At 41.6% G+C, this 25,765-nt stretch overlaps 1 protein-coding gene across 1 annotated transcript in view; it reads left to right on the top strand.

Moving 5' to 3' along the window:
* LOC135213020 (peroxisomal targeting signal 1 receptor-like) overlaps positions 1 to 25,765 on the top strand; it is a gene marked incomplete in the record, with an annotated part of 149,154 nt that overhangs the window by 111,885 nt on the left and 11,504 nt on the right. The window contains 5 exon segments of the mRNA XM_064246826.1: positions 3,711 to 3,810; positions 4,090 to 4,187; positions 11,125 to 11,293; positions 12,716 to 12,873; positions 14,278 to 14,442. Coding sequence (XP_064102896.1) covers positions 3,711 to 3,810; positions 4,090 to 4,187; positions 11,125 to 11,293; positions 12,716 to 12,873; positions 14,278 to 14,442 — 690 coding nt within the window.

The raw sequence follows: 25,765 nt of genomic DNA, 5'->3' as shown, positions 1-25,765 counted from the left end.
GTTGCATCTTCAAGAAAGAGGAAGACTTCGCAGCCTTCGTACTCGAAAATAAAGACCGAGGAGAAGGAGGGGCAGCAGGACTCAGAGACTCTCCAAATTCTTTTAACAAGAGGGCTGTTAATGTCTTATAAGCTGTAAGACCTGCCCCCTTGTTTTCTTCAGAGTCCGAGACATCCTCCAATTCCGGTTGAGTTTTATTCGGAGAAGAGTGTGCGACCGGAGGACTCCTCTCTCGGGAATGTAAAGGGCTTGTAGCAACACCGACTGCAACCTGACAAGGGCTACGGCCGCCTGTGCGGCACCTTGAGTCCCTGCCAGGAGAAGGCCGATGTTGTTCTTTTACCCTAAGGCCTTCCTGACAAGGACGACGGTCACCTGTGCGACACCTTTCGTCCCTACCAGGAGAAGTCCTTAAATGTTGTTCCCTTTTCTCATGATCAATTCCTTCCCGACAGGGGCTACGATCGCCTGTGCGACACCTAGAGACCCTGTCAGGGGAAAATTTATCTTGAGAAAAATCCCAAAGAGGAGCCTCCAAGTCCGCTTCAAACTCCGATAACTCATACGAATTGTATTCTGGATTGTAAAAATCCTTGCGCCTGCCTTCAGACGCTCTAGGCGCTTTACGTCTTGTTTCAGCAGCTTCAGGCTTTCCAGGCGCCTTGCGCCTCCATTCGGACGCTTCAGGCTCTTCAGGCGCTTCGCGCCTCGTTTCAGGCGCCTCAGGCTCTTTAGGCGCTTTGCCTTCTTCTTTCGGCGCTCAGGCTCTCTAGGCGCTTTGCTCCTTTGAGGCGCTTCAGGCTCTCCAGGCGCTCTACGTTTCCTTTCAGGCGCTCTAGGCTCTCCAGGCGCTCTACGTTTCCTTTCAGGCGCTCTAGGCCCTCCAGGAGTTAAATATTTCCTTTCAGCCACTTCAGGCTTTTCAGGCGCCTTGCGCCTCATTTCCATTACTTGAGGAGCTTTACGCCTCATTTCAGGCGCTCCAGGCGCTTTTCGCCTCGCCACAAGAGTCCCAGGATCTTCAGTCACTTTGCGCCTCACTTCAGGCGCTTTGCGCCTCATTTCAGGAGTTCGTCCGATTTCGGGAGTTCCAAATTTACTCCTCGATTCGGACATCTCATGTGCTTTCCTTCTAGTAGGAGGTTCAGGTATATTCCTATATATATCATCTCGCCTTGACGGCGTTTTGCGCTTGACCGTAGCCCGACGTCTGGCTGGCGCCAGGCTTCTGGCAGGCGCCTCGTCCGAGCTCTCAGAGAGTTCTAAAGGACGGGATCTTTTGATCGGGAGAAATCTATCCTTCCTTCTAGGAGGATCAGATTTAAGAACTCCTACTAGCGAAGATATCTGTTTCTGCATATCCTCCAACATCTTCGTAGCTACGTCCCTCTTTCCAATTTCCGATGCAGGAGAAGGAGCTTCTGAATACACCTCCTTCCTCCTCTTTTCCGGAGGATATTCTTCCGGAAATTCTTCAGGGCTTGAGTAAAATGAAAGAGACTTCCAAGATCTCTTCGAAGGTCTCGACAATCTATCTGAACTCCATCCTTTTTTAGATGAGGAATCAGACGAAGAAAAACACTGTTTAAGGACGTCTTTCCAACGACTATCCTTGGCAGCCCGGGACGTAACTACGGGATCTGCCGAGGGGACGCCTGACCGGTGGGGATTCTCTGAAACCTCCTCACTTCACTGGGAACACTTTCACTGCACTTACCTTCCAGTTCTTTAATTTTTTGTTCCATATGCTTAAGCAAAGCTTTCAGACTCGCAATTTCAGATGTTGAGCTTGCCGAGTCCGATAATCGGGAAGGTAAAGCTGTATGGGAGGAAACAATAGGGTTAGCAATAGGCAATAGTCCGCTAACTGGCTCGTTAGAGACCGACCTACTTACACTTTTGGAAGAGGCTTTTCTAGCCCTATCTCTCTCCAACTTTCGTAGGTAGGAATCAAGCAACTTCCATTCCTCCTCATTCAAATCCTTGCACTCATCACATGTATTCAATTGCGAGCATACATTCCCTCTACAATTTTTACAAGTGGTGTGAGGATCCACCGAAGCTTTCGGTAGTCTCACAAAACAATTCTCATTCACACACACTCTGAACGAAATCGACACGTCAGACATTATGAGAAATTCCAAATCCAAATCCAAAAAAGTCCACAATAGCGTATGCCAAACCAAAGATTCAATACGTCACCAAATAGTAGTCCAAAAGATCAACGGCGTAATGAAATTCGAAAATCAAGTCAGGAGGAACTAGCAAACGATGTTACTAGTACCGCGACAGAGAAAAATCTGGCTTAAAACGGTAATGGTTCCTATTCCTGCCACCCAGCGGCAGGCGGCGGGATCACCTGACCTACCTGTAGTGTGTGCCGCGAAATTTGAATTTCTGTCAGGGACGACGGAGTCTTTAGCTAAGTACATATCTGACAGGGAAGTTGAATGTATGAAAATGTTTTTTTCCTTTACAATATATATTTTATTGATAACCATATTCAATAAAACAAATAAAAGAATATAGCATTTCACAATAAAATTTTGCGTAAAAGTTTAATTAAACCATATGTCACCGCTGACATGAGATTGAGGGTGGGAGTGGTTATATTGCTGAGGGGAGAAAAAAAATATAAGGGAATTTCACAATAGAATACCCGGCCGTACACGGCAACAAAATGTTTCAAAAATTTTACTTTGTATGAAGTAGTTCTGTTTTATTCATTTACACTCTTAACTTTTGAACACATTAATAATAGAAAGCAATTTGAAAAGGGTGACTTTCTGGGTGGGATGGAATGAATTATCATGATTCCCTCCATTTCTTATGGGGATATTTGCTTCATATTTTGAACAAATTGCATTTTGACCAGCCTTCGGAACACATTTAGTTCCAAGTCCGAGGCACTACTGTATATTTAATGGAAATATTTAGAAATGTATTCCATTTCCTCCTATCAGAAAAATTAATTATACTACAGCTATAAAGGCTGACATAAATGTTCATCTTTGATGGATCCTTGCTCATGTTGGGATGAAGCTTAACAAAAATACAACTAAAGTAAGTAAAGCTACAGGTTAAACCCAGCTGATAAGGATAGGATAGGATAAAAGATTAGTTTAACCAGACCTCTGAGCCTAAAAAAGGCTCTTCTCAGGTAGGTTCCCAACTGATAAATATTCGTGCATGGTTATGTCAAAGAGATGGACAACTATTGTGATGGATAAATGGAAGGAGGAGAATCAAAAGTGAACATCCATTCTCCAAGACAGTTAATGAAAGACTAAATGTGTTCATGTGGTTGATGACCACTCACCACCTCTCCTACAACTTAGATGCCAGATGCCACAGATTCCTTGCAAATAAAATCTTTTGTTTTTAACCGATTCCCAGCTGGCACGAGAAGATTTATCCTATTGTTAAGACTTCAGGTTTATTACTGACCGAGTTCTTACATTTAAATGTCGAATGTGGTCTTTCTCTGCAGTTTTTATTTATAAAAAATGCTTCTGGGTGACCTCTATGAGAACAGCAATGTGAAACAATAGTGTTGTTAGTTAAGTCTTTATATTTTGTGAAATGACTGGTGTATTTATAGTACACTAGTCAGATAACCTATTTAAAAGGATGGGATATTACGGTAGTTATCCCATCCGTAAAAGTAAGTTGTAAATGTAATGTTGATGAATTTTATTTTATATTTTCAGGTGTGTTGAGTTAGACAAGGCCAATTGTACAGCATGGATGGCTTTAGCAACATCATATACCAATGAATCATACCAGACCCTAGCTTGTGAATCACTAAAGGTAAAATTGCACTGTTTTTCAATTTTGTATTTGATGTTTTTTGTAATTGTGTATGGCACCAGTTACTGTAATTTTTTCCCCATCTTTTTCTTACGTTGGTTGATTATTACCGATGAAAGATTTTTAGAAGAAAAAAAATTATCATTTTTTTTTATTTATTTCCCCTTCCAGACTTTCACTCATCACCACATAATTACTTAGGCATTAGGGGCAAAAATTTTACAAGTTCAGATATCCCTGATTACTGCTGGTCTTCCAAGTAATTTTTTTTCTTTTCAGGAGTGGGTTCGAAGCAATCCTGAGTATAGTCACTTAGTTCCCAAAGATGAGGGCGCTCATCGGAAACCAAAAGTAATGGCATCTACCTTAGCACCCAGGTAGTAGGTTAGAGTACGTAACGTAACAGGTGAAAAAAAAAATGTTTGTTACCTTCATCAATAGATCTTTGTCCGTACAAAATACAAACCTTTTACTTGGCCTAGTACCCAATAGTCAATATTCTCTTAGTTAGGAGCTGACCACGTACATAATGAAAGAAATCCATAACTAAAACTAAATTTGCCTGTCATTCTATAATGCTGTCTTTGTACTAAATTGTGAAATTGATGCTTTTATTCTTCACTTGCACATGAGTATCATGTGTAATATTATTATTATTATTTATTTATTTATATATTTTTTATTTTTTTTTTTTTTTTATCACAGTCCTCTATTTTGACTGGGTGGTATTTATAGTGTGGGGTTCTGGGTTGCATCCTGCCTCCTTAGGAGTCCATCATTCTTCTTACTATGTGTGCCGTTTCTAGGATCACCCTCTTCTGCATGAGTCCTGGAGCTACTTCAGCCTCTAGTTTTTCCAGATTCCTTTTCAGGGATCTTGGGATCGTGCCTAGTGTTCCTATGATTATGGGTACAATGTCCACTGGCATGTCCCATATCCTTCTTATTTCTATTTTCAGGCCTATTATCCCTCTTACGCCGACTGGACGTATTTTACATCGACGTTTTTTGTCTCCCGTGTGCCGACTGGACGTATTTTACGTTGACTTACAAAAGTTTTTTTTAAAATTCGCGGAAAAATACTTATAGGCCCACCAGCCTAAAACTATTGAATCACGCGCCTTGGGGGATGCTGGGAGTTCACGGATCAAGGTGTTTTGTTTACAATCGTTACGCAGGAAATTATTTTGTCACTTTGACATAATTTTTGTACCATTGTAAATTAGCCGTTACATGAAGTATTATATATGAAAATGTGCGCATTTTTATGTAGAATACAACAATAAAATACTCATGATTGTAGCTTTTATCAGTTTTGAGATATTTTCATATAAATAACGATAATTGCCAAAATTTCAACCTTCGGTCAACTTTGACTCTACCGAAATGGTCAAAAAACGCAATTGTAAGCTAAAACTCTTATATTTTAGTAATATTCAATCATTTACCTTAATTTTGCAACTAATTGGAAGTCTCTAGCACAATATTTCGATTTATGGTGAATTTATGAAAAAACTTTTTCCTTACGTCCGCGCGGTAACTCTTCCGAAAAAAATCATACATGCGATTGTGGTAATGTTTGCACCATTTTAAAATTAGCCATTATATAGTTTTATATATGGAAATGTGCGCAAAATTAGCCGTTATATAAAGTTTTATATATGGAAATGTGCGCAATTTCATGCACAATACAAATAAAAACAACCCATGGTTGTAGCTTTTATCAGTTTTGAGATATTTTCATATAAATAACGATAATTGCCATAATTTCAACCTTCGGTCAAATTTGACTCTACCGAAATGGTCGAAAAACGCAATTGTAAGCTAAAACGCTTATATTCTAGTAATATTCAAGCATTTACCTTCATTTGGCAACAAATTGGAAGTCTCTAGCACAATATTTCGATTTATGGTGAATTTATAAAAAAAATAACATTTTCTTTACGTCCGCGCGGTAACTCTTCCGAAAAAATCATACGTGTGATTGTGGTAATGTTTGCACCATTTTAAATTAGCCGTTACATAAATTTTATATATGAAAATGTGCACAATTTCATGTAGAATACAAAAAAAAATAATTGAAGGTTGTAGCTTTTCTCATTTTTGAAATATTTGCATATAAATCACGATAAATAGAAAAAAAACCACGTTCTGTCAACTTTGACTCTACCGAAATAGTCGAAAAACGCAATTGTAAGCTAAAACTCTTACAGTCTAGTAATATTCAGTCATTTATCTTCATCTTGAAACAAATTCGAAGTCTCTAGCAAAATATTTAGATTTATGGTGAATTTTAAAAAAAAATCTTTCCTTCCCTCCGCGCGCGGATTCTCCGCCACAAATCTCCGAAATGCGTACGTACCATTCTCGGAATATTTGCTCCGTTTCATATTAGGCATTTCATAGAGTTTTATATATGAAAATGTGCGCAATTTCATGTAGAATAAAACGAAAAATATTTGAAGGTTGTAGCTTTTCTTATTTTTGAAATAATTGCATATAAAAAATATATATATAAAAAAATTCGACATTCGGTCAACTTTAACTCGTCAGATATGGTCGAAAACTGCAATTGTAAGCTAATACTCTTACAGTATAGTAATATTCAATCATATGTCTTTATTTTTAAAGAAATTGGAAGTCTCTAGGACAATATTTAGATTTATGGTGAATTTTTGAAAAAAATATTTGTTTACATCCGCGCATTACGAATTCATGTATTATTTTGTGATAATATTTTCTCTGTGTTGCTTTTATCGTTTTATAATGTGTTATATACCAAAATGATTGCAATTTAGTGTACATTACAACGAAAAAAAAGTAACTTGTTACCTTTAACCGTTTTGCGCACAGCGCGATTTGAATACAATTATATATGAAATTTCGTTTTTGCGCTATCATATATCGCATTATTTATATATGATAATGATAATTTTTTCTTATTTCTGATGGTTGCATACTAAACTTCAGCCAATGACAAAAAAAGGAGCAAAAAATGAACTCTTAATCTTGAAAACTAAGCGCGCTGTGATTTTTTGAAAAAAATATTTTTTCCGCTTCCGCGCTCACTCTGAAACACCTCCCGACACACGGGAGACAATTTTTTTTTTACCGCTTCGGCGTAAGAGGGTTGTTATTATTAATTATTATTATTATTATAAATATATATATATTTTTTTTTTCTTTTTTGACTATCACAGTCCTCCAATTCGACTGGGTGGTATTTATAGTGTGGGGTTCCGGGTTGCATCCTCCTTAGGAGTCCATCACTTTTCTTACTATGTGCGCCGTTTCTAGGATCACACTCTTCTGCATGAGTCCTGGAGCTACTTCAGCCTCTAGTTTTTCCAGATTCCTTTTCAGGGATCTTGGGATTGTGCCTAGTGCTTCTATGATTATGGGTACAATTTCCACTGGCATATCCTATATCCTTCTTATTTCTATTTTCAGATCTTGATACTTATCCATTTTTTCCCTCTCTTTCTCATCAATGAATGATACTTTCTTCTTGACTTTGTCAATCAACGTCACGTCTGGTCTATTTGCACATATCACCCTATCTGTTCTGATACCATAGTCCCAGAGGATCTTTGCCTGATCGTTTTCTATCACTCCCTCAGGTTGGTGCTCGTACCACTTATTACTGCCAGGGTAGCTGATGTTTCTTGCAGGCTCCAGTGGAGGGCTTTTGCCACTGAATCATGCCTCTTTTTGTACTGGTTCTGTGTCAAATGCCGGGCATTCGCTTGCTATGTGGTTTATGGTTTCATTTTTTGTATTGCACTTCTTACATATGGGAGAGATGTTATTTCCGTATATCGTTCTTTGAACATATCTGGTTCTTAGGGCCTGATCTTGTGCCGCTGTTATCATTCCTTTAGTTTCCTTCTTTAGCTCTCCCCTCTGTAGCCATTGCCATGTGTCATCGCTGGCTAGTTCTTTAGTCTGTCTCATGTATTGTCCATGCATTGGTTTGTTGTGCCATTCCTCTGTTTCGGTTTGTCATTCTCCTGTCTGTATATTTTTCTGGGTCTTCGTCTACTTTTATTAGTCCTTCTTCCCATGCACTCTTTAGCCACTCGTCTTCACTGGTTTTCAGCATATTGGCCCCAGTGCTCTGTTTCTCGATGTGAACGCAGTCCTCTATTCTTAGTAGTCCTCTCCCTCCTTCCTTTTGTGTTATGTATAGTCCTGTCCATGTTTGCTCTTGGGGTGTAGTGCTTTGTGTATCGTCATATGTTTCCTGGTTTTCTGATCTATGCTGCGGAGTTCTGCCTTCATCCATTCCACTATTCCTGCGCTGTATCTGATTACTGGCACTGCCCATGTGTTTATGGCTTTTATCATATTTCCGGCGTTGAGTTTTGACTTGGGTATCGCTTTGAGTCTCTGCATATATTCTTTCCTGATCATGTCCTTCATATCTTGGTGTTTTATATCCCCTCCTTCCATTATTCCCAGGTATTTGTATCCAGTCTCATCTATGTGTTTGATGTTGCTCCCATCTGGTAGCTTTATCCCTTCAGTTCTCGTTACTTTGCCTTTTTGTATGTTGACTAAGGTGCATTTTTCTATTCCAAACTCCATCCTGATGTCCCCAGATACAATCCTTACAGTCTGGATTAGGGTATCTATTTCCTTGATGCTCTTACCATACAGCTTGATGTCGTCCATGAACATCAGATGGTTGATTCTGTTGCCTCTTTTCTTGAGTTGGTACCCGGCATCCATCTTCTGTAGTACTTTTGTCATGGGAATCATGGCTACTACGAAGAGTAGTGGGGACAGTGAGTCGCCCTGGAAGATCCCTCTCCTGATATTAACCTCTGCTAGTCTTATTCCAGAGCTTTTAAGTATTGTATTCCAGTTGCGCATTGTATTTTTGAGGAAGCTGATGGTATTTTCCTCTGCCCCATATATTTTCAGGCATTCTATTAGCCATGTGTGTGGTATCATGTCGAAGGCTTTCTTATAGTCTATCCATGCCATGCTTAGGTTGGTTTTCCTTCTCCTACTGTTCTTCATTACCATTTTGTCTATCAGGAGCTGGTCTTTTGTGCCCCTACACTTCCTTCTGCAGCCTTTCTGTTGGTGGGGGATGGTGTTTGTCTCCTCTAGGTAGTTGTATAGCCTTTCACTGATGATACCTGTTAGTAACTTCCACATTATTGGTAGGCAGGTGATAGGCCTGTAGTTACTGGCTATATTTCCCTTACTCTTGTCTTTTTGTACTAAGGATGTTCTTCCTGTGGTCATCCATTTGGGTGCTTGGTGATTTGAGATACAATGCTGGAGTTGTTCTGCTATTCGTGGGTGTAGGGCCTTGAAGTTTTTGAGCCAGTATCCATGGACTTCATCGGGACCTGGGGCTTTCCAGTTGGCATTTTCTTTAGTTGGTGTCTGACTGTGTCTGTCGTGATCTCTGTGAATCTTTGTTTTATTCTCCCTGTTTCTTCTTCCTTGACTTCCTGGAGCCATGTTGCATGTTTGTTGTGTGATACCGGATTGCTCCATATGTTTTCCCAGAGTCTCTTACTTGGTTTGGCTTCAGGAATTTCTGGGTGGTTGTCTTCCCCTCTTAGTTGGCTGTATAGTCTTTTCTGGTTGGTTCCGAATAGTTTGTTCTGTTGATATCCCTTATTCCTGTTCATGTACTGTTGGATCTTATGTGCTTTGGCCTTAAGCCTCTGTTTTACACCTTCTATTATGTTGTTTAGTCCCCTCTCTTGTACTTTGTATTTCTCGTTGAGTTCCTCCCTTGTTTTCTTGCTTCTTAGCCTTTTTTCTGCCATCTCTTTCTTATTATTATTATTATTATTTTATTATTATTATTTATTATTATTATTATTATTATTATTATTTAACCAGACCACTGAGCTGACTATCAGCTCTCATAAGGCTGGCCTGAAGGATTAGGATGAAATACCAGGTCCAGGCCATAGGCCAAGAACTGGGACCAAATAGGTAATTGTTCCAACACGTTATACAAACCCTCGGTCCTTTACCTAAGGAATTACTATTCAGCGCCAGCTGGACCGGTTGTAAGATTTACTAACAAGGTAGTTCAGCAGCAACTGCTGGTTCGATGGTTGGGAGTCCCGCCCGATCGGAGGTAAACATATCACTTTGCTTTCGACTGCCGTCGGGTGAAGACGTGTGCTCGCCTCTCTGCCTGCCTCTTGTGAGATTACCAAAGCTGTTACCTCATTTCAACCTGTTTGTACTAGATTACTATAGTGTGGAAGTGCATCGCTGATGGACATGCAGTCCCTCGAATCGGAAAAGCCCCCTTATCCAACCAGAGGCTGGGAAGAGGTCCCCCAGTAATTTATGGCCCCCCAAGAGGAGGAGTTCACACACTGTAGTTTGTAAAATTAGAATTACAGCTCACAAATATTATAATAACAATTTTTGAGTATATTAATGGTAAAATATTTTCAAGATGGACTGGGGTGGGAAGATACAGTACCTTTTACTGAGTTATACATGTTTTTCCTGATATTTTTTTGTACAGTTACATTTAACATACTATTGTAAAAGATAGAAACTAGAACCAACAGCAATCCCTGGGTATATTTATGGGCAAATATATATAAGATGGTATGGAATGTGTAAATCACCCATGAAATCTTGGTCACACTAATCTCCCTCATATTCTGGAGTTGTTAGTTTGTCGTAAGATATTTATTGCCCATTCAAGTGATCCGAGTATTTTCCCCACAAAATTCATTCAAACTACATGGCACGAAATATAAATTCACACCTGAGGCAGCAGGATCAAATGTCAAGAAACTATTATTATACCCAGGTGCAAGGGGTTAAACTCTGTAGGTTTATAGTATGTGTATGTTATCATTTTTTCAAATACTTATTTTTTACACAGCCAACTTGGTTATCAGTAACCTCTCTTGTTCTGACACTATATTTTCATAATGGTAAATCATTATATATGCGAGTAGATATGGGTATTATGAGAAGGACCTAGGCTTAAATTTAGCTCCAAATTTTACTCCTATTTTTGTATTGTGATCATTATTTGGTACCTAAAATGTTGTATGAGATTAGATCAGTACAGTAGTTTTATGAAAACATTTCATTTTTGGTGAAGATTGCCAACCTCTGACAGCTGTGTTTTAAACCCTGTGATAAGGTTTAACTAATGAATAATACTAATCAATTACTCTGGTAGTAATCCAGGTAGTAATTGTTTTGATAAAATTGTGAATTAGCAACTTATTAGATGCCCTTATTCATTAACTGAATTGAATTATTTGTTAATTGTGGAATGCTTTGTTCATGGTTCTTTATTTACAGGGAACTGATTCAAGAGGTTCAGGATTTATACATTGCAGCAGCTAATCAACGTCCAAATCAGAACATTGATGCAGATGTCCAGTGTGGTCTAGGAGTCCTGTTCAACCTGACTGGAGAATATGAAAAGGCTGTTGACTGCTTCCAGTCTGCTATAAGTGTACGACCAAAGGTAAGGTATTACTTGTGAATTATACCTAAGCATCATGCCTCAGTCATTTCTTGCGTACTGAATATTATACTATACTTCAAAAAAAAATCTTGGAGTGGATTGTGGCCATTCTTCTTAGATTGGTACATTTAGTATGTATGTGTTTAGCAAAAACAAGTACAATATTAACATTTTGCTAAAAAATTGCCACTCATTTTTTGCCATTTGACATTTATGAATAAAATTTATATGTTCATTTTTGTTTAGATTAGTTTGTTTAGAAGGCTTGCCATTTTCATTATTTCTTGTGATAGATATTCAAACTTTCTTTTTTTTAAAAAGGATTGCACTGACTTGTACCGTTAGGCAAGCTGTGCTTCCCTTATTTGGAGAGATCAAAGGTTTCCCACAAAGAAAAATTTTCTTCCTAGTGTAAAATTTATTATTAGGTGTTCTGTAAGGCATTTCTGGACATGAGTGTGTTAGTTGGTTATTTATTCTTCATGAACTTGGCCCTAACACTCATAAGAAAATTACATTCCTAGCAAACAAAGTGTAAAAATGTATGATGGGGTGGATGTTTTTGCTTAACTGAGTAGATATGCAAACTTACGTACTTTTTCAGATATAACATCATTATGTAAGAGGACAGAATTAACTAGTTAAGAGTTATAATAGTATATGCTGGGTATTGAGAAAACTATATAATACAGAAAACCCTTGACATAACGCTTAACAGATCCAATAGGGGGGAGGAACTCTCTGAGGGACATAATTGGCAGTTTTAACCTTAGCATAAATTACTGGTCTTGCACACCAATCATAGTTACTGTACTCTGAAACCTTCCCATTTTCTGTCATGAAGTATCATACAGTAAGGAGACAAATGCAGGACAGTTATTTTATTTCCCAACACCACAGGAGTCACTTGGCTAATCAGTGCACAGCTTTCAACTCTTCACAGCCTGAGCTCTCTGTTGGTTACTAGTTATCACATTAAGTACACCTGCCAGAATCTTTTTCAAGTGTTTACTGATTGATATTTCATAAATGCTTGAGGGAAGGCATTTTATAATGTTTACATATACATAATTGGTATCCATGCATTTATATGAGCAGTATAATCCACATTTGCATATTCATTATTTTATCAAAAATATATGTAACAAAAAAGCTATTACCAATATAAGTATACTATAGCTTGTTCACTTAAGGTAGATTCTTGGGTGAGCCCTATACCTGCGAGACGTTTGTTTGGCAGCCACTGATTGGCTGGAAGCTGCCTACCTCCCGGTACCAGCCAGTCAGCGGCTGCCAAACAAACGTCTCATAAGCATAGGACTCATCCAAGAATCTACCTTAAGTGAACCAGCTATGGTAAGATACTTTTGCATATACAGATGTATTCATTGTCATTTCCCTCATTCATGTTATGTATTCTAGGATGCAAAATTATGGAACAAATTAGGAGCAACTTTAGCAAACAGCGAGAGATCAGAAGCAGCAATTGATGCTTACCGAAATGCCCTAGAAGTTTCCCCTGGCTTTATCAGATGTCGATATAATCTTGGGATATCTTGTATTAACTTGGGAGCACATAGGTAAGTCAATTTTTGTATCGGCTACAAATAACTTTTGCCTTCAAACTGTTTAATGCGTAAATAAACATATCTTGAAGATATGTTGCTAAAAATATTTACATTAGTTCATGGACAATTTTGTGTATTGCTTGTATGTGCATGACAAAGTATAAAAATTTGTAAAAATATATGTATGGCTGTCTTTGGTTAGGCGGAAGTTGTTGTACACTGATTTGGACTATTTTACATGTAAATAAAGATATCTTGAAACATTATTGCTACAAGAAATGTGTAGTTGGTTCATAGAAAACTTTTTTTCATCACTTTTACAGCACTGTGAACGACAAATCGTAAGAAAAAACATGAAAAACGAATGTGAATAAAATTTATCAAAAAATAATTGTTCTGCATCAAAATATCCCATTCTCTCTAGCAATAGTATCATAGAGAATACAGGTTGTGATAATAGGGATAACTAACTCCAAAAATTCATGATTGTTTCCCATTTTGGAGTAAAAAAATAATGTTCTTTTGCTATTTCCTGAAAACTTACTTTTTTTTCTTTAACTAAATGCATACATCTCCAACAAGCTTGAAACAAGACATGTTTAGTCAGTATTATTTGTAGAATAAGTGGTAAAATTCAGAAGGAATTCCATCAATCATTAGTTAGAAAGTCAATTGTATTGGGGGGCCTTATGGTGTTAGCATTCCCCATAAATGCAAATTTTTGGTAACATAAGTATAAATCAAGAGAGCACAGTTTTATTCATTTGATTATAAAGTAAATTTTAGGGCATATTTCTTTTAAGACAAAATATTTTTGTGCAAAAATCAGCTTCTAGCTGTTAAGTTTCAGAGTTACAGGCAGTCCCCGGTTATCGGCAGGGGTTCCGATCTCTGTAGGGTCCTGATAAGCGAAAGCCGCCATTAACCAAAACTTGGTAATTTATGATGCCTATGGTGCCAGTAACCAGTTAATAACACCTTTGTTAGGTATGTTATGATGCCATAAAACTATTATCAGCACCTTATGGCGGCGATAACCGAAACTCGGCCTGTTATGGTGCCATAAATTGTCGATATTATGGCGAAAATCGGATTGCCATTAACCGAGACTGCAGATAACCGGGGACTGCCTTATTACAAATAAGCAATACTTTTTACTTTTGCAGATAACTCAAAACTTAGTCTCCCCCCCCCCCCCCCCCAAAATTAAGTGCTTAATTCTCCAAGAAGCCGAAACCAAATTCAATGTAAAATTAAATGCTAATTTCTTCAAGAACTTTTACAGATTTTGATTATGTAGTTAGGGACTAAGTGTTTATGAAAAGGTGCCAGTTCCATGTGATTCTAGTGATTGTGAAGTTAGGTATGTTACAGGTCATGGTTGTGATACATTCTAATTTACATTTTTCATCTTAGGGAAGCAATGGAGCATTTCTTGGAAGCTCTGAACATGCAGGAAGCTGGTCGAGGACTTGCAGGCAAAAAATCAACAAAAGCTGTTTCTGACAATATTTGGGCAACTCTTAGAGTCTGCCTTTCATCACTAAGTGCCATACATTTAATGGATGCTGTTGAGAAAAGGTAAGCTTATTTACATTGGATTAGTATTTGGTTCACTCTTATTCTCTCGGCTCTTCCAATCACTTGCCAGTTGTATTCCAGGTTGTTACATTTTCTTATACTCCATGTGCTTTGTAATTTGATGGTCCTTTTTTTTTTCTTTATCTACATTCCATAAGAAAGATGTTTCATGTGGAAAAAAACAACAAAGAGTAAGTGACAAGTAAATGATGAATACTAATAAAAATGCACCATATTTTCTAGTGCCTAAAATGCTTTAGCCTCATAGATGCACCCTAGATTAGACTAAACAAATTTTAAACAAAAAATAAACAGAAATAAAGTACCAGCACTCACTGGTTGGTGGATTTGATGTCTTTGTTTAGGCTGGTACTTGCAAGCATTTGACTGAATCAGTGCATCAAGTACATACTGTGATTTTGACTGCTAGAGCATACTGATATGACAAATTTTCTAAGACAATTTGTATTTTTCATAGCTGCAAACCTCCGGTCTTAACAATAGGATAATTTCTAGCGCCTAGCTGGATCCGGTTAAAAAACAGATGAAAGCAAGGAATCTTGTGATATCTGGCAACGCATGCATAGATCGGGTGAAGAGTGGTCAAGGGCCACTCACCTACGCGTCAGTTTTTCCCAACTCAGGATGTCTTAACACACAGGAGGGGCGACTAGAGGTGGGCAGTATAATGTTAAGACCTCAGGTTTGTAGCTATGAAAAATACAAATTGTCTAAGAAAATTTGTCATTTGTTCATATGTGAACAAACCTTTGGTCTTAACAATAGGATAGACTCATACTTGGAGGTGAGGTACAAGACATCCTAAACCGGCTGGGGGCCTACCCACCAATCCAGCTTCCAGAAGAAATGACTTCTGGATAGGGACTGAAGCCCATTGGGAAGCTAGATAAATTTATATCTAACTACGCAGACCCTGAGTGATGTACAATGATATATGGGAGAACCATTGAATAGGGAACCAAATAGAAACTTTGACTGTCCAATAGCAAACCAATACACCAGGATTTGTACTACTTCCAACTCCTTGCCAAGGAGTTGCCAAGGAGTGGAGCATATGCTCCCGAAGAGGGTTTGATATTTGTGTATTAAGCGACCACATTATCAGTATGACTACCTTACTCACCTGTATCAGACCAGTCCACCGAATTACGTGTCTATTCCTTAACCTGACCGAAGGAAGAAGGAAAGGTACAAGAGAAAGAGGGAGACCAGCCAACAATCTCATTCTCTCATCCACATAATCATCTTAGGTAAGATAAAGAAGTGCCCTGTTAAGGGCAACTATGAGTTACACAACCTGTTGGGCAGCCACCACAGGACCCAGGAAAAACATGTCCGCAGATCTGTGGGCAACATCCTTAAGATAGAAAGAGGTGAATGTGGACTGGCATAACCAAGTACCAGTGCTCAGCACTCTATGTACAGCCAAGTTCTTTTTGAAAGCCAGAGAGGGACCAATACCCCTAACGTCATGCGCTCTAGCCTGCACAGACGTGGCGGTGGAATCATCAAGAGTCAAATGCCTGTCTGATGGCTTCCTGTAACCAAAAAGAGATAGTATTCTTAGACACCTCTTTCTTTGTACGGCCTGTGCTAACAAAAAGTCTGCGGCAGCCTGGTCTAAGGTCCCAAGTCCTTTTAAGATAGTAATGCAGGGCTCATACAGGGCACAACAAAAGCTCTTGAGCATCACCACCCACAAAGTCATTCAGTGATGGAATGGAAAACGAAGTGAACCTGTCATCGTACACAGAGGGATTTTGGGTCTTGGCCACGAATTCCGGGACAAATTCGAAGAACATCGACCCACAACCCCTGGTGTGCTTCACCTCATAGCTCCGACCGTGGAGCTTTCCTACCCTTGTGAAAGATGCCAAGGCCAGAAGGAAAACTGTCTTGAGCATCAAGTTCCTGTCAGATGAGTGACGCAAGGGCTCATATGGACTCTTAGTGAAGCTCTTGAGAACCAAGGAAACATCCCACGTTGGAGGCTTGATCTCTCTAGGAGAACTCTACTGCTCAAACTCCCTAACTAGCAAGGATAGTTCCCAGGAAGAGATGTCGATACCTTCAAGGCTTAACACCAAACTCGGGGCTGCCCTGTAGCCTCTAATGGCAGAAACAGACAAAAGTTTCTCGTCTCTGAGGAAGGTTAAAAAGTCTGCTATTTGCTAAATAGAGGTTGCGAGTGGAGAAAAACCCCGTTTACGACACCAATCACAGTAGATCGCCCATTTGCCTTGGTAAACCGCGGAGGTCAACTTTATGAGACTGCTGGACATATGCCCTGCTGTTTTCTGAGAAAAGCCTCTCACTCGGAGGCGATACTTGATAACCTCCGACCTTGAAGAGACAGGGCTTCTACTGACTGGTGGAACCTTTCCACATGGGGCTGACACAGGAGATGTCGCCAAGGGGGAATCTCCCTCGGAACCTTGACAACGACGACAGCAGATCAGGGAACTATTCCGCCCGAGGCCACAGAGGGGCTACCAAAGTCATCCGAGACCCTGTGAACTTATTAGCCTGTTCAGAACATGACGGATCAAACAAAACGTAGGGAAGGCATACACCTTTAGGTTGTCCCAGGGATGTTGAAATGCATCCTCTGCCAATGCTCAAGGATCTGGGACCACTGAACAGAATATCTAAAGCTTCCTGTTGAAGCGAGTTGCAAAAAGGTCCAACATGGGTCTCCCCCAAGCCTGAAAAAGCTTGTCTGCTACCACTTGATGAAGGGACCATTCTGTGCCTAGGATCTGATCCCAACGACTGAGTTTGTCTACAACCACATTCCGTTTGCCTGGCATACACCTGGCTGAGAGCTCTACCAAATTGCCGACTGCCCACTGGTGAACCTCGGTGGTTAAGGCGTGAAGTTGACAAGAAACCAGGCCTCCCTGTTTGTTCACATAGGCTACCACTGTGGTGTTGTCCGACATGAGAATGACGGAACCTACCTTCTCCTGAAACTCCTTCAGACCCAGGAAGGCTGCCTTCAACTCCAAGACGTTGATATGTTGCTCCTTGTCCTCCAAACTCCAAATGTCTGAAGTGCAATGAGGCCACCTAAATGAGCCCCCCAACCTGCGAGGGATGCGTCTGAGAACAGAAGGAAGTCCGGTGGAAGAGAACGCAGAGGGACACCCTTCAAAAAATTCTGGTCGTCTAACCACCAATGAAGGTCTTCTGTCACTTCCGGAGACAGAGGAACCATTAACGTGTGAGTCCTCCGCCGGAGACCAGAATTCTCCCAGTCTCCATTGCAGAAACCAAAGATGGAGACGCCCATGAGGGACCAGCTTCTCCAGGGATGACAACATTCCCAGAAGAACCTGCCACTGATGAACTGACTGATGTGGTTCCGGCAGGAAGTCGCGCGCCACCACCCGCAACTTCTCCAATCTCTGATCCGACAGGAAAACTTTTGCCACTGTCATATCGATGACCATGCCTAGGTAGAGAATCCTTTGACTGGGTAAGAGGTTCGACTTTTTCTGGTTGACTACGATGCCCAGTTCCAGACAGAACCGAAGTAGACGATCTCTGTCCTGCAGCAGCTTTTCCCTGGAAACTGCCAAGACCAACCAATCGTCGAGGTACCTCAGCAAATGGATCCCCTGAGCATGGGCCCAACTTGACACAAGAGAGAAGACCCTTCTAAACACTTGAGGGGCTGTTGTCAGCCTGAAGCACAAGACCTTGAACTCAAAGATTTTGCCCCCCAAGAGAGAAGCGAAGGAACTTCCTGGACATCAGATGAACAGGGATTTGGAAGTATGCGTCCTCTAAGTCTTTTGACAGCATGAAGTCGCCTTCCCTCATGGCTGCCAAGCCCGACCGCGGGGTCTCCCATCTTGAACTGTGTCTTTCTGATGAAGTGATTCAAGGTGGAGAAGTTGATCACGTCTCCATCCTCACTGATGCCTTGGGCACACAAGAAGATGTGACTGTAAATCCCTGGAGACGGACGCACCACTTCCTCTATCGCATCCTTGTCCAGCATCTTCTGCACTTCCTCCCAAAGAACCAAGAACTTGAGAGAATCTGGAGGATATGCCTTCCTAAGCTGAACTTGTCCGACAGAAGAGAGAAGTCGAATGGCAGTAGGTACCCCAACCGAAGGACATCTACCACCCACTCCTCCGCTCCATAACTCTGCCACTTGGCCTAATGGCCCACCAGGCACCCCCGCACCCGTGGCGCAGAAGGAGAGGTGCCTAACCTACCAACGGCCCCCTTTACCTCTGCCCCTGGGGCCCCTTCTTGCCTTAAAGGAACGAGAGCGAAAGGGGCGTTGATCCTCTGACCTAGGTTGAGTCGAACGGGAAGGCCCTGCCTAACTCTAATTCCTCTGTCCGAGGAAACAAAAACTGGGACTCCAACAGATCTTCCCTCCTCAATGCCAGCAAGGACTCCGTGTCAACTGATCTCTCCATCCTAGACAAAGCCATGTCTCTTCTAATCAGGTGGTGGTTAGCCCATAAATTAACACTGAGGTGAGCCATATATGAAAACGCCTTGCCTCCGGACTGCAACAGATTGGCAAGCGAGGATGCACTCACCAACCCTTCCGGGGACCTGTCAGAAGCTATCTTGGCAATGACCACAGACCAGAAGTCCAGCCAAGAAACTGTCAGCAACATGGAGGCTACCATAGATTCTAATGCTGAGGCATCTTGCGGAGACAAGGACAGAGCCACCAACCTCACCTGCTCCAAGGACGGATCCACTGTCCTCACCTGCTCTAAGGACGGAGCCACTGACCTCACCTGTTCTAAGGACGGAGCCACTGACCTCACCTGTTCTAAGGACGGAGCCACCGACCTCACCTGCTCCAAGGACGGAGCCACCGACCTCACCTGCTCCAAAATCAATACCGGCTTCAGGCGAATGACGTCTGGGTTAAGATTGCGCGACATCAAAAATGCAGAGTTCGTAGCATAGTACTTCTTATGTCTCGTGAGAGGCGGGGGTAGTAGCTTGGCAGAGCCCCTAGAGTGAAGCGAACTGTCTTGGTCCAAAACCGAGGCGTTAACCTTATGCAAGACCGACTGGATGTGCACCGACAAAGGAAGCTAAAGAGATGATTTGGGATCCTGTGTAGCTCCCGCCAAGGCTTCCAAGCAAGAAGGAGTGTAAGACGACCGAGCCTGAGTCCTACTTTCCAAATTGTTGAACCCACAAATGAGATCAACAACTTCCGAAAAGGAAGACAAAAACTCCTGCATGTCTCCCTCCTCCTGCTCCGACTATGAGAAGGATGTGTAGGCTCCTCTAAGTCACCTTCCCTATTAAAATTAACGGAAGGATCAGCAGCCAAACAGCCCCAAACACCAACTAACCTGTCTGGGCTGGGTCCACGCGTCGGCTCCCGAGACGAACTCACTATAACACTAAGAACATCACTACGCACTCCTTCGACAGATGACTTGTTAATTAACATGTCCGTGAATGGTCACGGGCGTGGCAGACATACGAACATGAGTTGGAGAGGAATCCCCAGAGTCGAACCCTTGGAAACACCAGTGAGAGGGGCAGGCAAACACTCCTGCTGCACCAACTCCGCGCTCACCACCTTCGACCTCTTGACAGGCACCTTGAGATCCTTACGGCGACGAATAGGCCTTGGAGAAGAAGGAGCACTTGCATCATGAGCACCGACAGGTGAGGTTACAACACGCTCGCGATTTGCACGGACGGGGGAGGTTGCCTTCCAATGCTTGATACGCCGACGTGGCGTAGAGGGGGAAGAGGGAGAGGAAACCAGCACTGGCTTCTTATGCACTCTTCGCAAGAGAAGGCTCTGATGACATATAGCGAACCAGGTGGCAGGGATGACGTCACGGCTGAGAGAGGCAGTGCAGAGGAGACGACTGGGAGTGACGTCAAAAGTGTTGATGACGTCACTGCTTCCCCTCGGTGTGAAGGGGAATTAGACGCCCCTGGTGGAGGAATACACAACAACAGATCCTGTGACGCCACGGCTTCCTTCCAACCCGAAGAAGCAGCATCAACCACTGGCGGAGTAATACAAGATGGTTAACCTTGGCTACCCACGAAGACGAGGCTGGGAGGAGGGGGGGGGATGGCTTGGCCAGCCTGAGGAGGGGGCTAGCGAGCCTCCATAAAGTGCGCTACCAACCCCTCCAAGGATGGGGGACCCCCTAGCCCGAGCGTTTTCCAAATCGCCGCCATCTTGGACGCCTCCGACTCTGGAATAAATGAGAATGATGAAAAATCCTCCCCCTTCCCAGGAATCAAATAAACTCCCAAAGAAGAAGGGGCGACAATACAAACAGCCTGGTGGCCCCCCGATACTTCCAGTGACGAATCAGTGGAAGAAATGGAAGGAGACACAGGAACAACGCTACTACGGGGGATGAATACTGCAGGAGACGAAGCATCGGGAAGAGGCAAAAACCTTCCCATGAAGGAAGAGTCGAAACCCTCCGATTCTCTCTTGCTATAAAACGACTTCCACTGCTCTTAGGCCATGCCCGGCATTCCGTGCAAGGATTCATTATAGTACAAAAATTAGAACGGCACCTGCTACACGTGTGGGGATCAGTTGCCGCTGAAGCCAAATAACAGGAACATGGAAAACCTAGAATTCCGGGGCACACACATTGACGAGGCCGAGAAGGAGCAGGAGAAACTATATCAGTCAAACACGCGGACGCACTAAACAATTGAAACTGGCAAAGAATCGGGTAAAGGCCAATAGAGGTTAAACAACTCTCACCCAGGTAGTTGAAGAAAAGACTGACGCAGTGGCGTAGGTGAGTGGCCCTTGACCACTCTTCACCCGATCTACGCATGCGTTGCCAGATATCACAAGATTCCTTGCTTTTATCTGTGGGAAACAGCTTGGCAGGTAAGTTCAATTTTGTTTGTACACTTTTGTCCATAAGAGGGAAGGTGGGTGGGCTCCAATTCTGTTATTACTTGTTAAGTATATATGAAACAATTTTATTGTGAAAATGTAATTTTCATATCAGCAACTTTCAAAGTAATTACACAGCTTAATCCCACATTGAATAGAGGTGGGATCCTTGGACACATTCTACTCCAAGACAATTATCGTAGCTAGTCCGAGGTGGTGTCTTTTGACAAGTCTTGGAAGGATTCAGTCTTCCTAGCCAGTGCTCCCATGTCCAGTCAAGAAAGCTAAAAACTTTGAAAAGTTCCTTAACAAGGTGATTAGTTCTACCGACAAAACCATTATCTTCACCAACAAGAACACAGAATGTCCAGAAGGGTGGATGAGGCTAGAGAAGTCCCCTTGGGAGGGGGCAGCAACTCCCAAGGAAGTATGTAGCTTTCCCAGAGATGTACGATAAATACCTCCCACAAACTAAGCACGAGGGAGGAAAGGCAAAAACTTTTGCTTGCTCCCCTTTAGCTGAAAGACAATCTCCCATATCCTTGAGACTTCTTAGAGGATGAAGAAAGTACAATCTTGGGAAGTCTAGTCCTGTTGTCCGGATGGCTCTTCATCAAAAAAACATTAAGGCAGGCGAGACTGGGGCAGCTGAGGTGAAAAAGTTTTGGAAACCTCAGATGCTGGAAAATGTGACAATCTGGTATTGAAGGCACTGTGGGAAGTTTCATTGAAATAGATCTGGTAGAGAATGGCCAAATATCATTAATCAACATCAGTTGTATTGCAGAGGATCATGAAAGGAAATAGTTCTATGAATCTAGTTCGTAAATCATTGGAACTCCTGCCAACTTGTAGGTCACCAGTTTCCTGCCAACTTGTAGGTCACCAGTTTTATAAGCATAATTGAATTGAAGACCTAGAAATAAAAGATTTTTGTTTCAAGAGTGTACATGCATAGTGAACCCAGCCTATTTGTGTTTCTGTTTTCACAACTTCACCTATTCATGGATTTTTTCTGTGGAATGTATATCCACATTATTCATGGAAAATTCGCCTATTTGCGGAATTTCTCAAAGAGAAATAGTAGTCAGTAATTACTGTATTTTCATGACTAAATACATTTTTTGTGATAAAACTATTAAAACAGTCAGGTACTATAAGCATTTTTAGTTTTAAGCCTTTTTAAAGGGGTGTCAAGTATTCAAGGATTTTAGTTATTCACAGCGGGTTGTGGTACATATCCGATCCTCCATGAATCCTGGGGGTCGACTATACTTTGTAAGCTTAGTGCTTAAGAGATAAAAAATCATTTTACCAGCAGTACCTTGGTTGATGGTGCATTAGGTGACCCCACAAATGCCCCTTGGTGAGGGAAGTCCCTGTTTCAATTAGGTATTAAGGACTAGGTTGACTGTTCTTACAAGATATTACAACACCAGTAAAAGAAGCTGCCAAGAGTTTGTGTATTACCAGATGCCTTGGATACATTTTTAAATATAGAATTGGTATGTAGAAATTATTCTTGATTGGAGGGTGAAAATGAAGCAAGACAAGTGACAGATGAAAAGTATAAAACAGAAAGCAATGCAACTAGGCTGAAGAACACTTTAGGAAACATTGGAAACATTTGTCAGGACATGCAAACTATCATAAAATTACTGTTGAGCTCATGGTCTTGACATTTCATTTATACAAATTATATCACATTAATCCAAATAATAACCCAGACCCAGTGTACAAAAAATGATATTGTTATGATACAATAAAGTTTTATACATACTTACCTGGCAGATATATACATAGCTATTACTCAGTCGTCCCCGACAGAAATTCGAATTTCGCGGCACACGCGGCAGGTAGGTCAGGTGATCTACCCCCCCGCCGCTGGGTGGCGGGAAATAGGAACCATACCCGTTTTCTAATTCATATTTTTTCTTCCAGCTGTCTCCTGAGGGGAGGCTGGGTGGGCCATTTAATTGTATATATCTGCCAGGTAAGTATGTATAAAACTTTATTGTATCATAACAATATCATTTTTATACATTCAACTTACCCGTCAGATATATACATAGCTGATTCACACCATTGGTGGAGGGTAAAAGACAGCTATTACTGAATATACAGGTAAACAACATACGTTGTAGGTAATAAATAAATAAAACCTTGGTTCCTATGTGTTTAGACGAAGGGTCGACTTCCTAGCTATTGCTAGTAGTCTGCTTCGTCTCAAGAGCCTCAGTGAGGATGTGACCTATGGCTAAGAGTTCTTGTAGATCTGTCAATGGGGTCTTATCCACTTACTTGACAGAATCTAGTGGTCATTTGTCAATGGGGTCTTATCCACTTACATGACAATACACCAATGCCTATTGGCATAATTTAAGGAGCACAACACCGATCCCGATCACCTGATCCTAACACGAGGGTTTGTGCTTAATTTGAAAAGAGCTATCCCCAAACTCATTTCAAATAACCCCAGAAAATAATACACTTATGTTAAAAAAAAAATAAATAAATAAATAAAAAAATAAAATTTTTAATTCACTAGTTAAGGATCAGTGTCGTCTCCCTATCCCAGCAACGCATCCGTGGACACGTATAACAAAGAGAGAAGGATCTCTCATAGGCCCACTTGATCTCCTTCGTGCAAAGAAAAGTCAACACAGAGTTGCATCTCCCGTTATTACAGCTAATATGTCTCTCATGACATATTGTTATGGAAAGAAAAAGAATTGTTAAAAGCCCGCACTTCAAGTGCTTTTAATTCTTAGCTGTTTGAAGGAATCATCAAGTTACTCAAGAAGTGCTTTAGAGATTCCACTGTTCCAAAGAAGACCAGGGCTTTCTTTGAAATAGATCTCTTCTGGATGAAGCCCAGAGCCTGGCTTGCGCCTGGCTGGCGCTTTGCGCCTGCCTGGTGCCTCGCGCCAGTCTGGCGCCTCACGCCTGCCTGGCGTCTCGCGCCTGGCTTGTCGCCTCGCGCCTGGCTGGCGCTTCGCTTGCCTGGCGCCTCGCGTCTGGCTGGCTCCTCGCGCCTGGCTGACTTCTCCCCACTTGCTGGAGATTTGAGCTTGTTAAGAGTCTCGATGAAAACTGGCGATGTCCACCTCGGACACTATTTGCCTGATTTATTCGCCTCTAGCGCATCTGCGCCAGATTGGAGGCCTACTCCTTCTCATCAGACAATGACAGTGTTTATTTGGACTGTCTTGCTTTGGCGTCTTTACGCCTGTTTGGCATTTGGCGCCTGATTGGCGCTACATTGTCCGAAAGTCTGAACATCCACAATCGTTTATCAGGAGAATGGAAAAGGGTGTAAGAAATTCTTTCACTTTGAGCTTATGGCCTCCGTAACAAGGGGAGGTAATTTTAGTCAGCTACATCCAGTAGACGATAGGAAATCTAATAGTCAGAGAGACCAGTCTTCCTCCGAGGAGGATCATACTTGATACTTCCGTTGCTAACGAGCACTCTTCCTACATGTTGATGAGTTCTCGTTGCAAAATCTTCCCTATCCTTGCACGAAGGCAGGGAAAGAGCCTGGAAGTCTAAGGAGATTCTGAGCTGAAATTGGGAGGATTCCTGATTTCTAGCTCTTTAAATATCTCTTCGAACCTTCTGGGAAGTGGTTTTTTAAGCCCTCATCGTATTCCAAAGACTCTGTCAGCAAACGTTTAAACCTTATCTTCTTTTGTAGATGAGAACGTAAATAGATTGCCTGGCCAACGAATCCTTTATCTGAAAGCGTTGATCCAGGAATAAAAGGTTTTAGTTCTTTCGCCAAACATACCATGCTGGCAGGAACCCATTGCCTAGTCTTTCTAGAATTTGATTCCAGATTCCAAGCCCAAAATTTCACTCGTCCTTTTGGTCGTTTAGTACCAAGAGAAACATTGATGAGGAGCAGTTCCATCTTGTCAGAACACGGAATCCGAGGCCCAAATAGGATCCCATTGTAATTATAAGATCTCCTAGTCTTGTCGTATAGAGGTATTGTATAAGATCCCGAAGATCTTAATGCTCTGCTATCTCCAATTCCCTTTATAGAGACAGAGTATAGCCTTTTACTGCGTTCTTTGATAGCAGAAATATACAAAGGTGATTCTTCCCTCTGAAAGGGAAGAAAAAACCGCTATGTGGTTCACAGAGGTATCGGAAGAGGACAGTTTCCTCATTCCCTCTAGCACGATCTGCAGTAATCAAATATCTTATTCATGACTACTGTCATTTACCTTGAAACATCCTCTCATTCATGTCCACTTCTGTCAGTCTGCACGCAGACAGACTCAGAGTGGAGAGGTTGTTAAGGTCCATTTAAAATAGATGCTGAAAGAATATTCAGACTGTCTTGGAAAAGACTTCCAAAACTTGCTGTGAGAAGAATGTGACCTCTGTGAATCCAACCTCTCTAAGTCT

Source organism: Macrobrachium nipponense, chromosome 42, assembly GCF_015104395.2.
Source record: "Macrobrachium nipponense isolate FS-2020 chromosome 42, ASM1510439v2, whole genome shotgun sequence".
Lineage (NCBI taxonomy): Eukaryota > Metazoa > Arthropoda > Malacostraca > Decapoda > Palaemonidae > Macrobrachium > Macrobrachium nipponense.
This window is presented reverse-complemented; position numbering and strand designations above follow the sequence as displayed.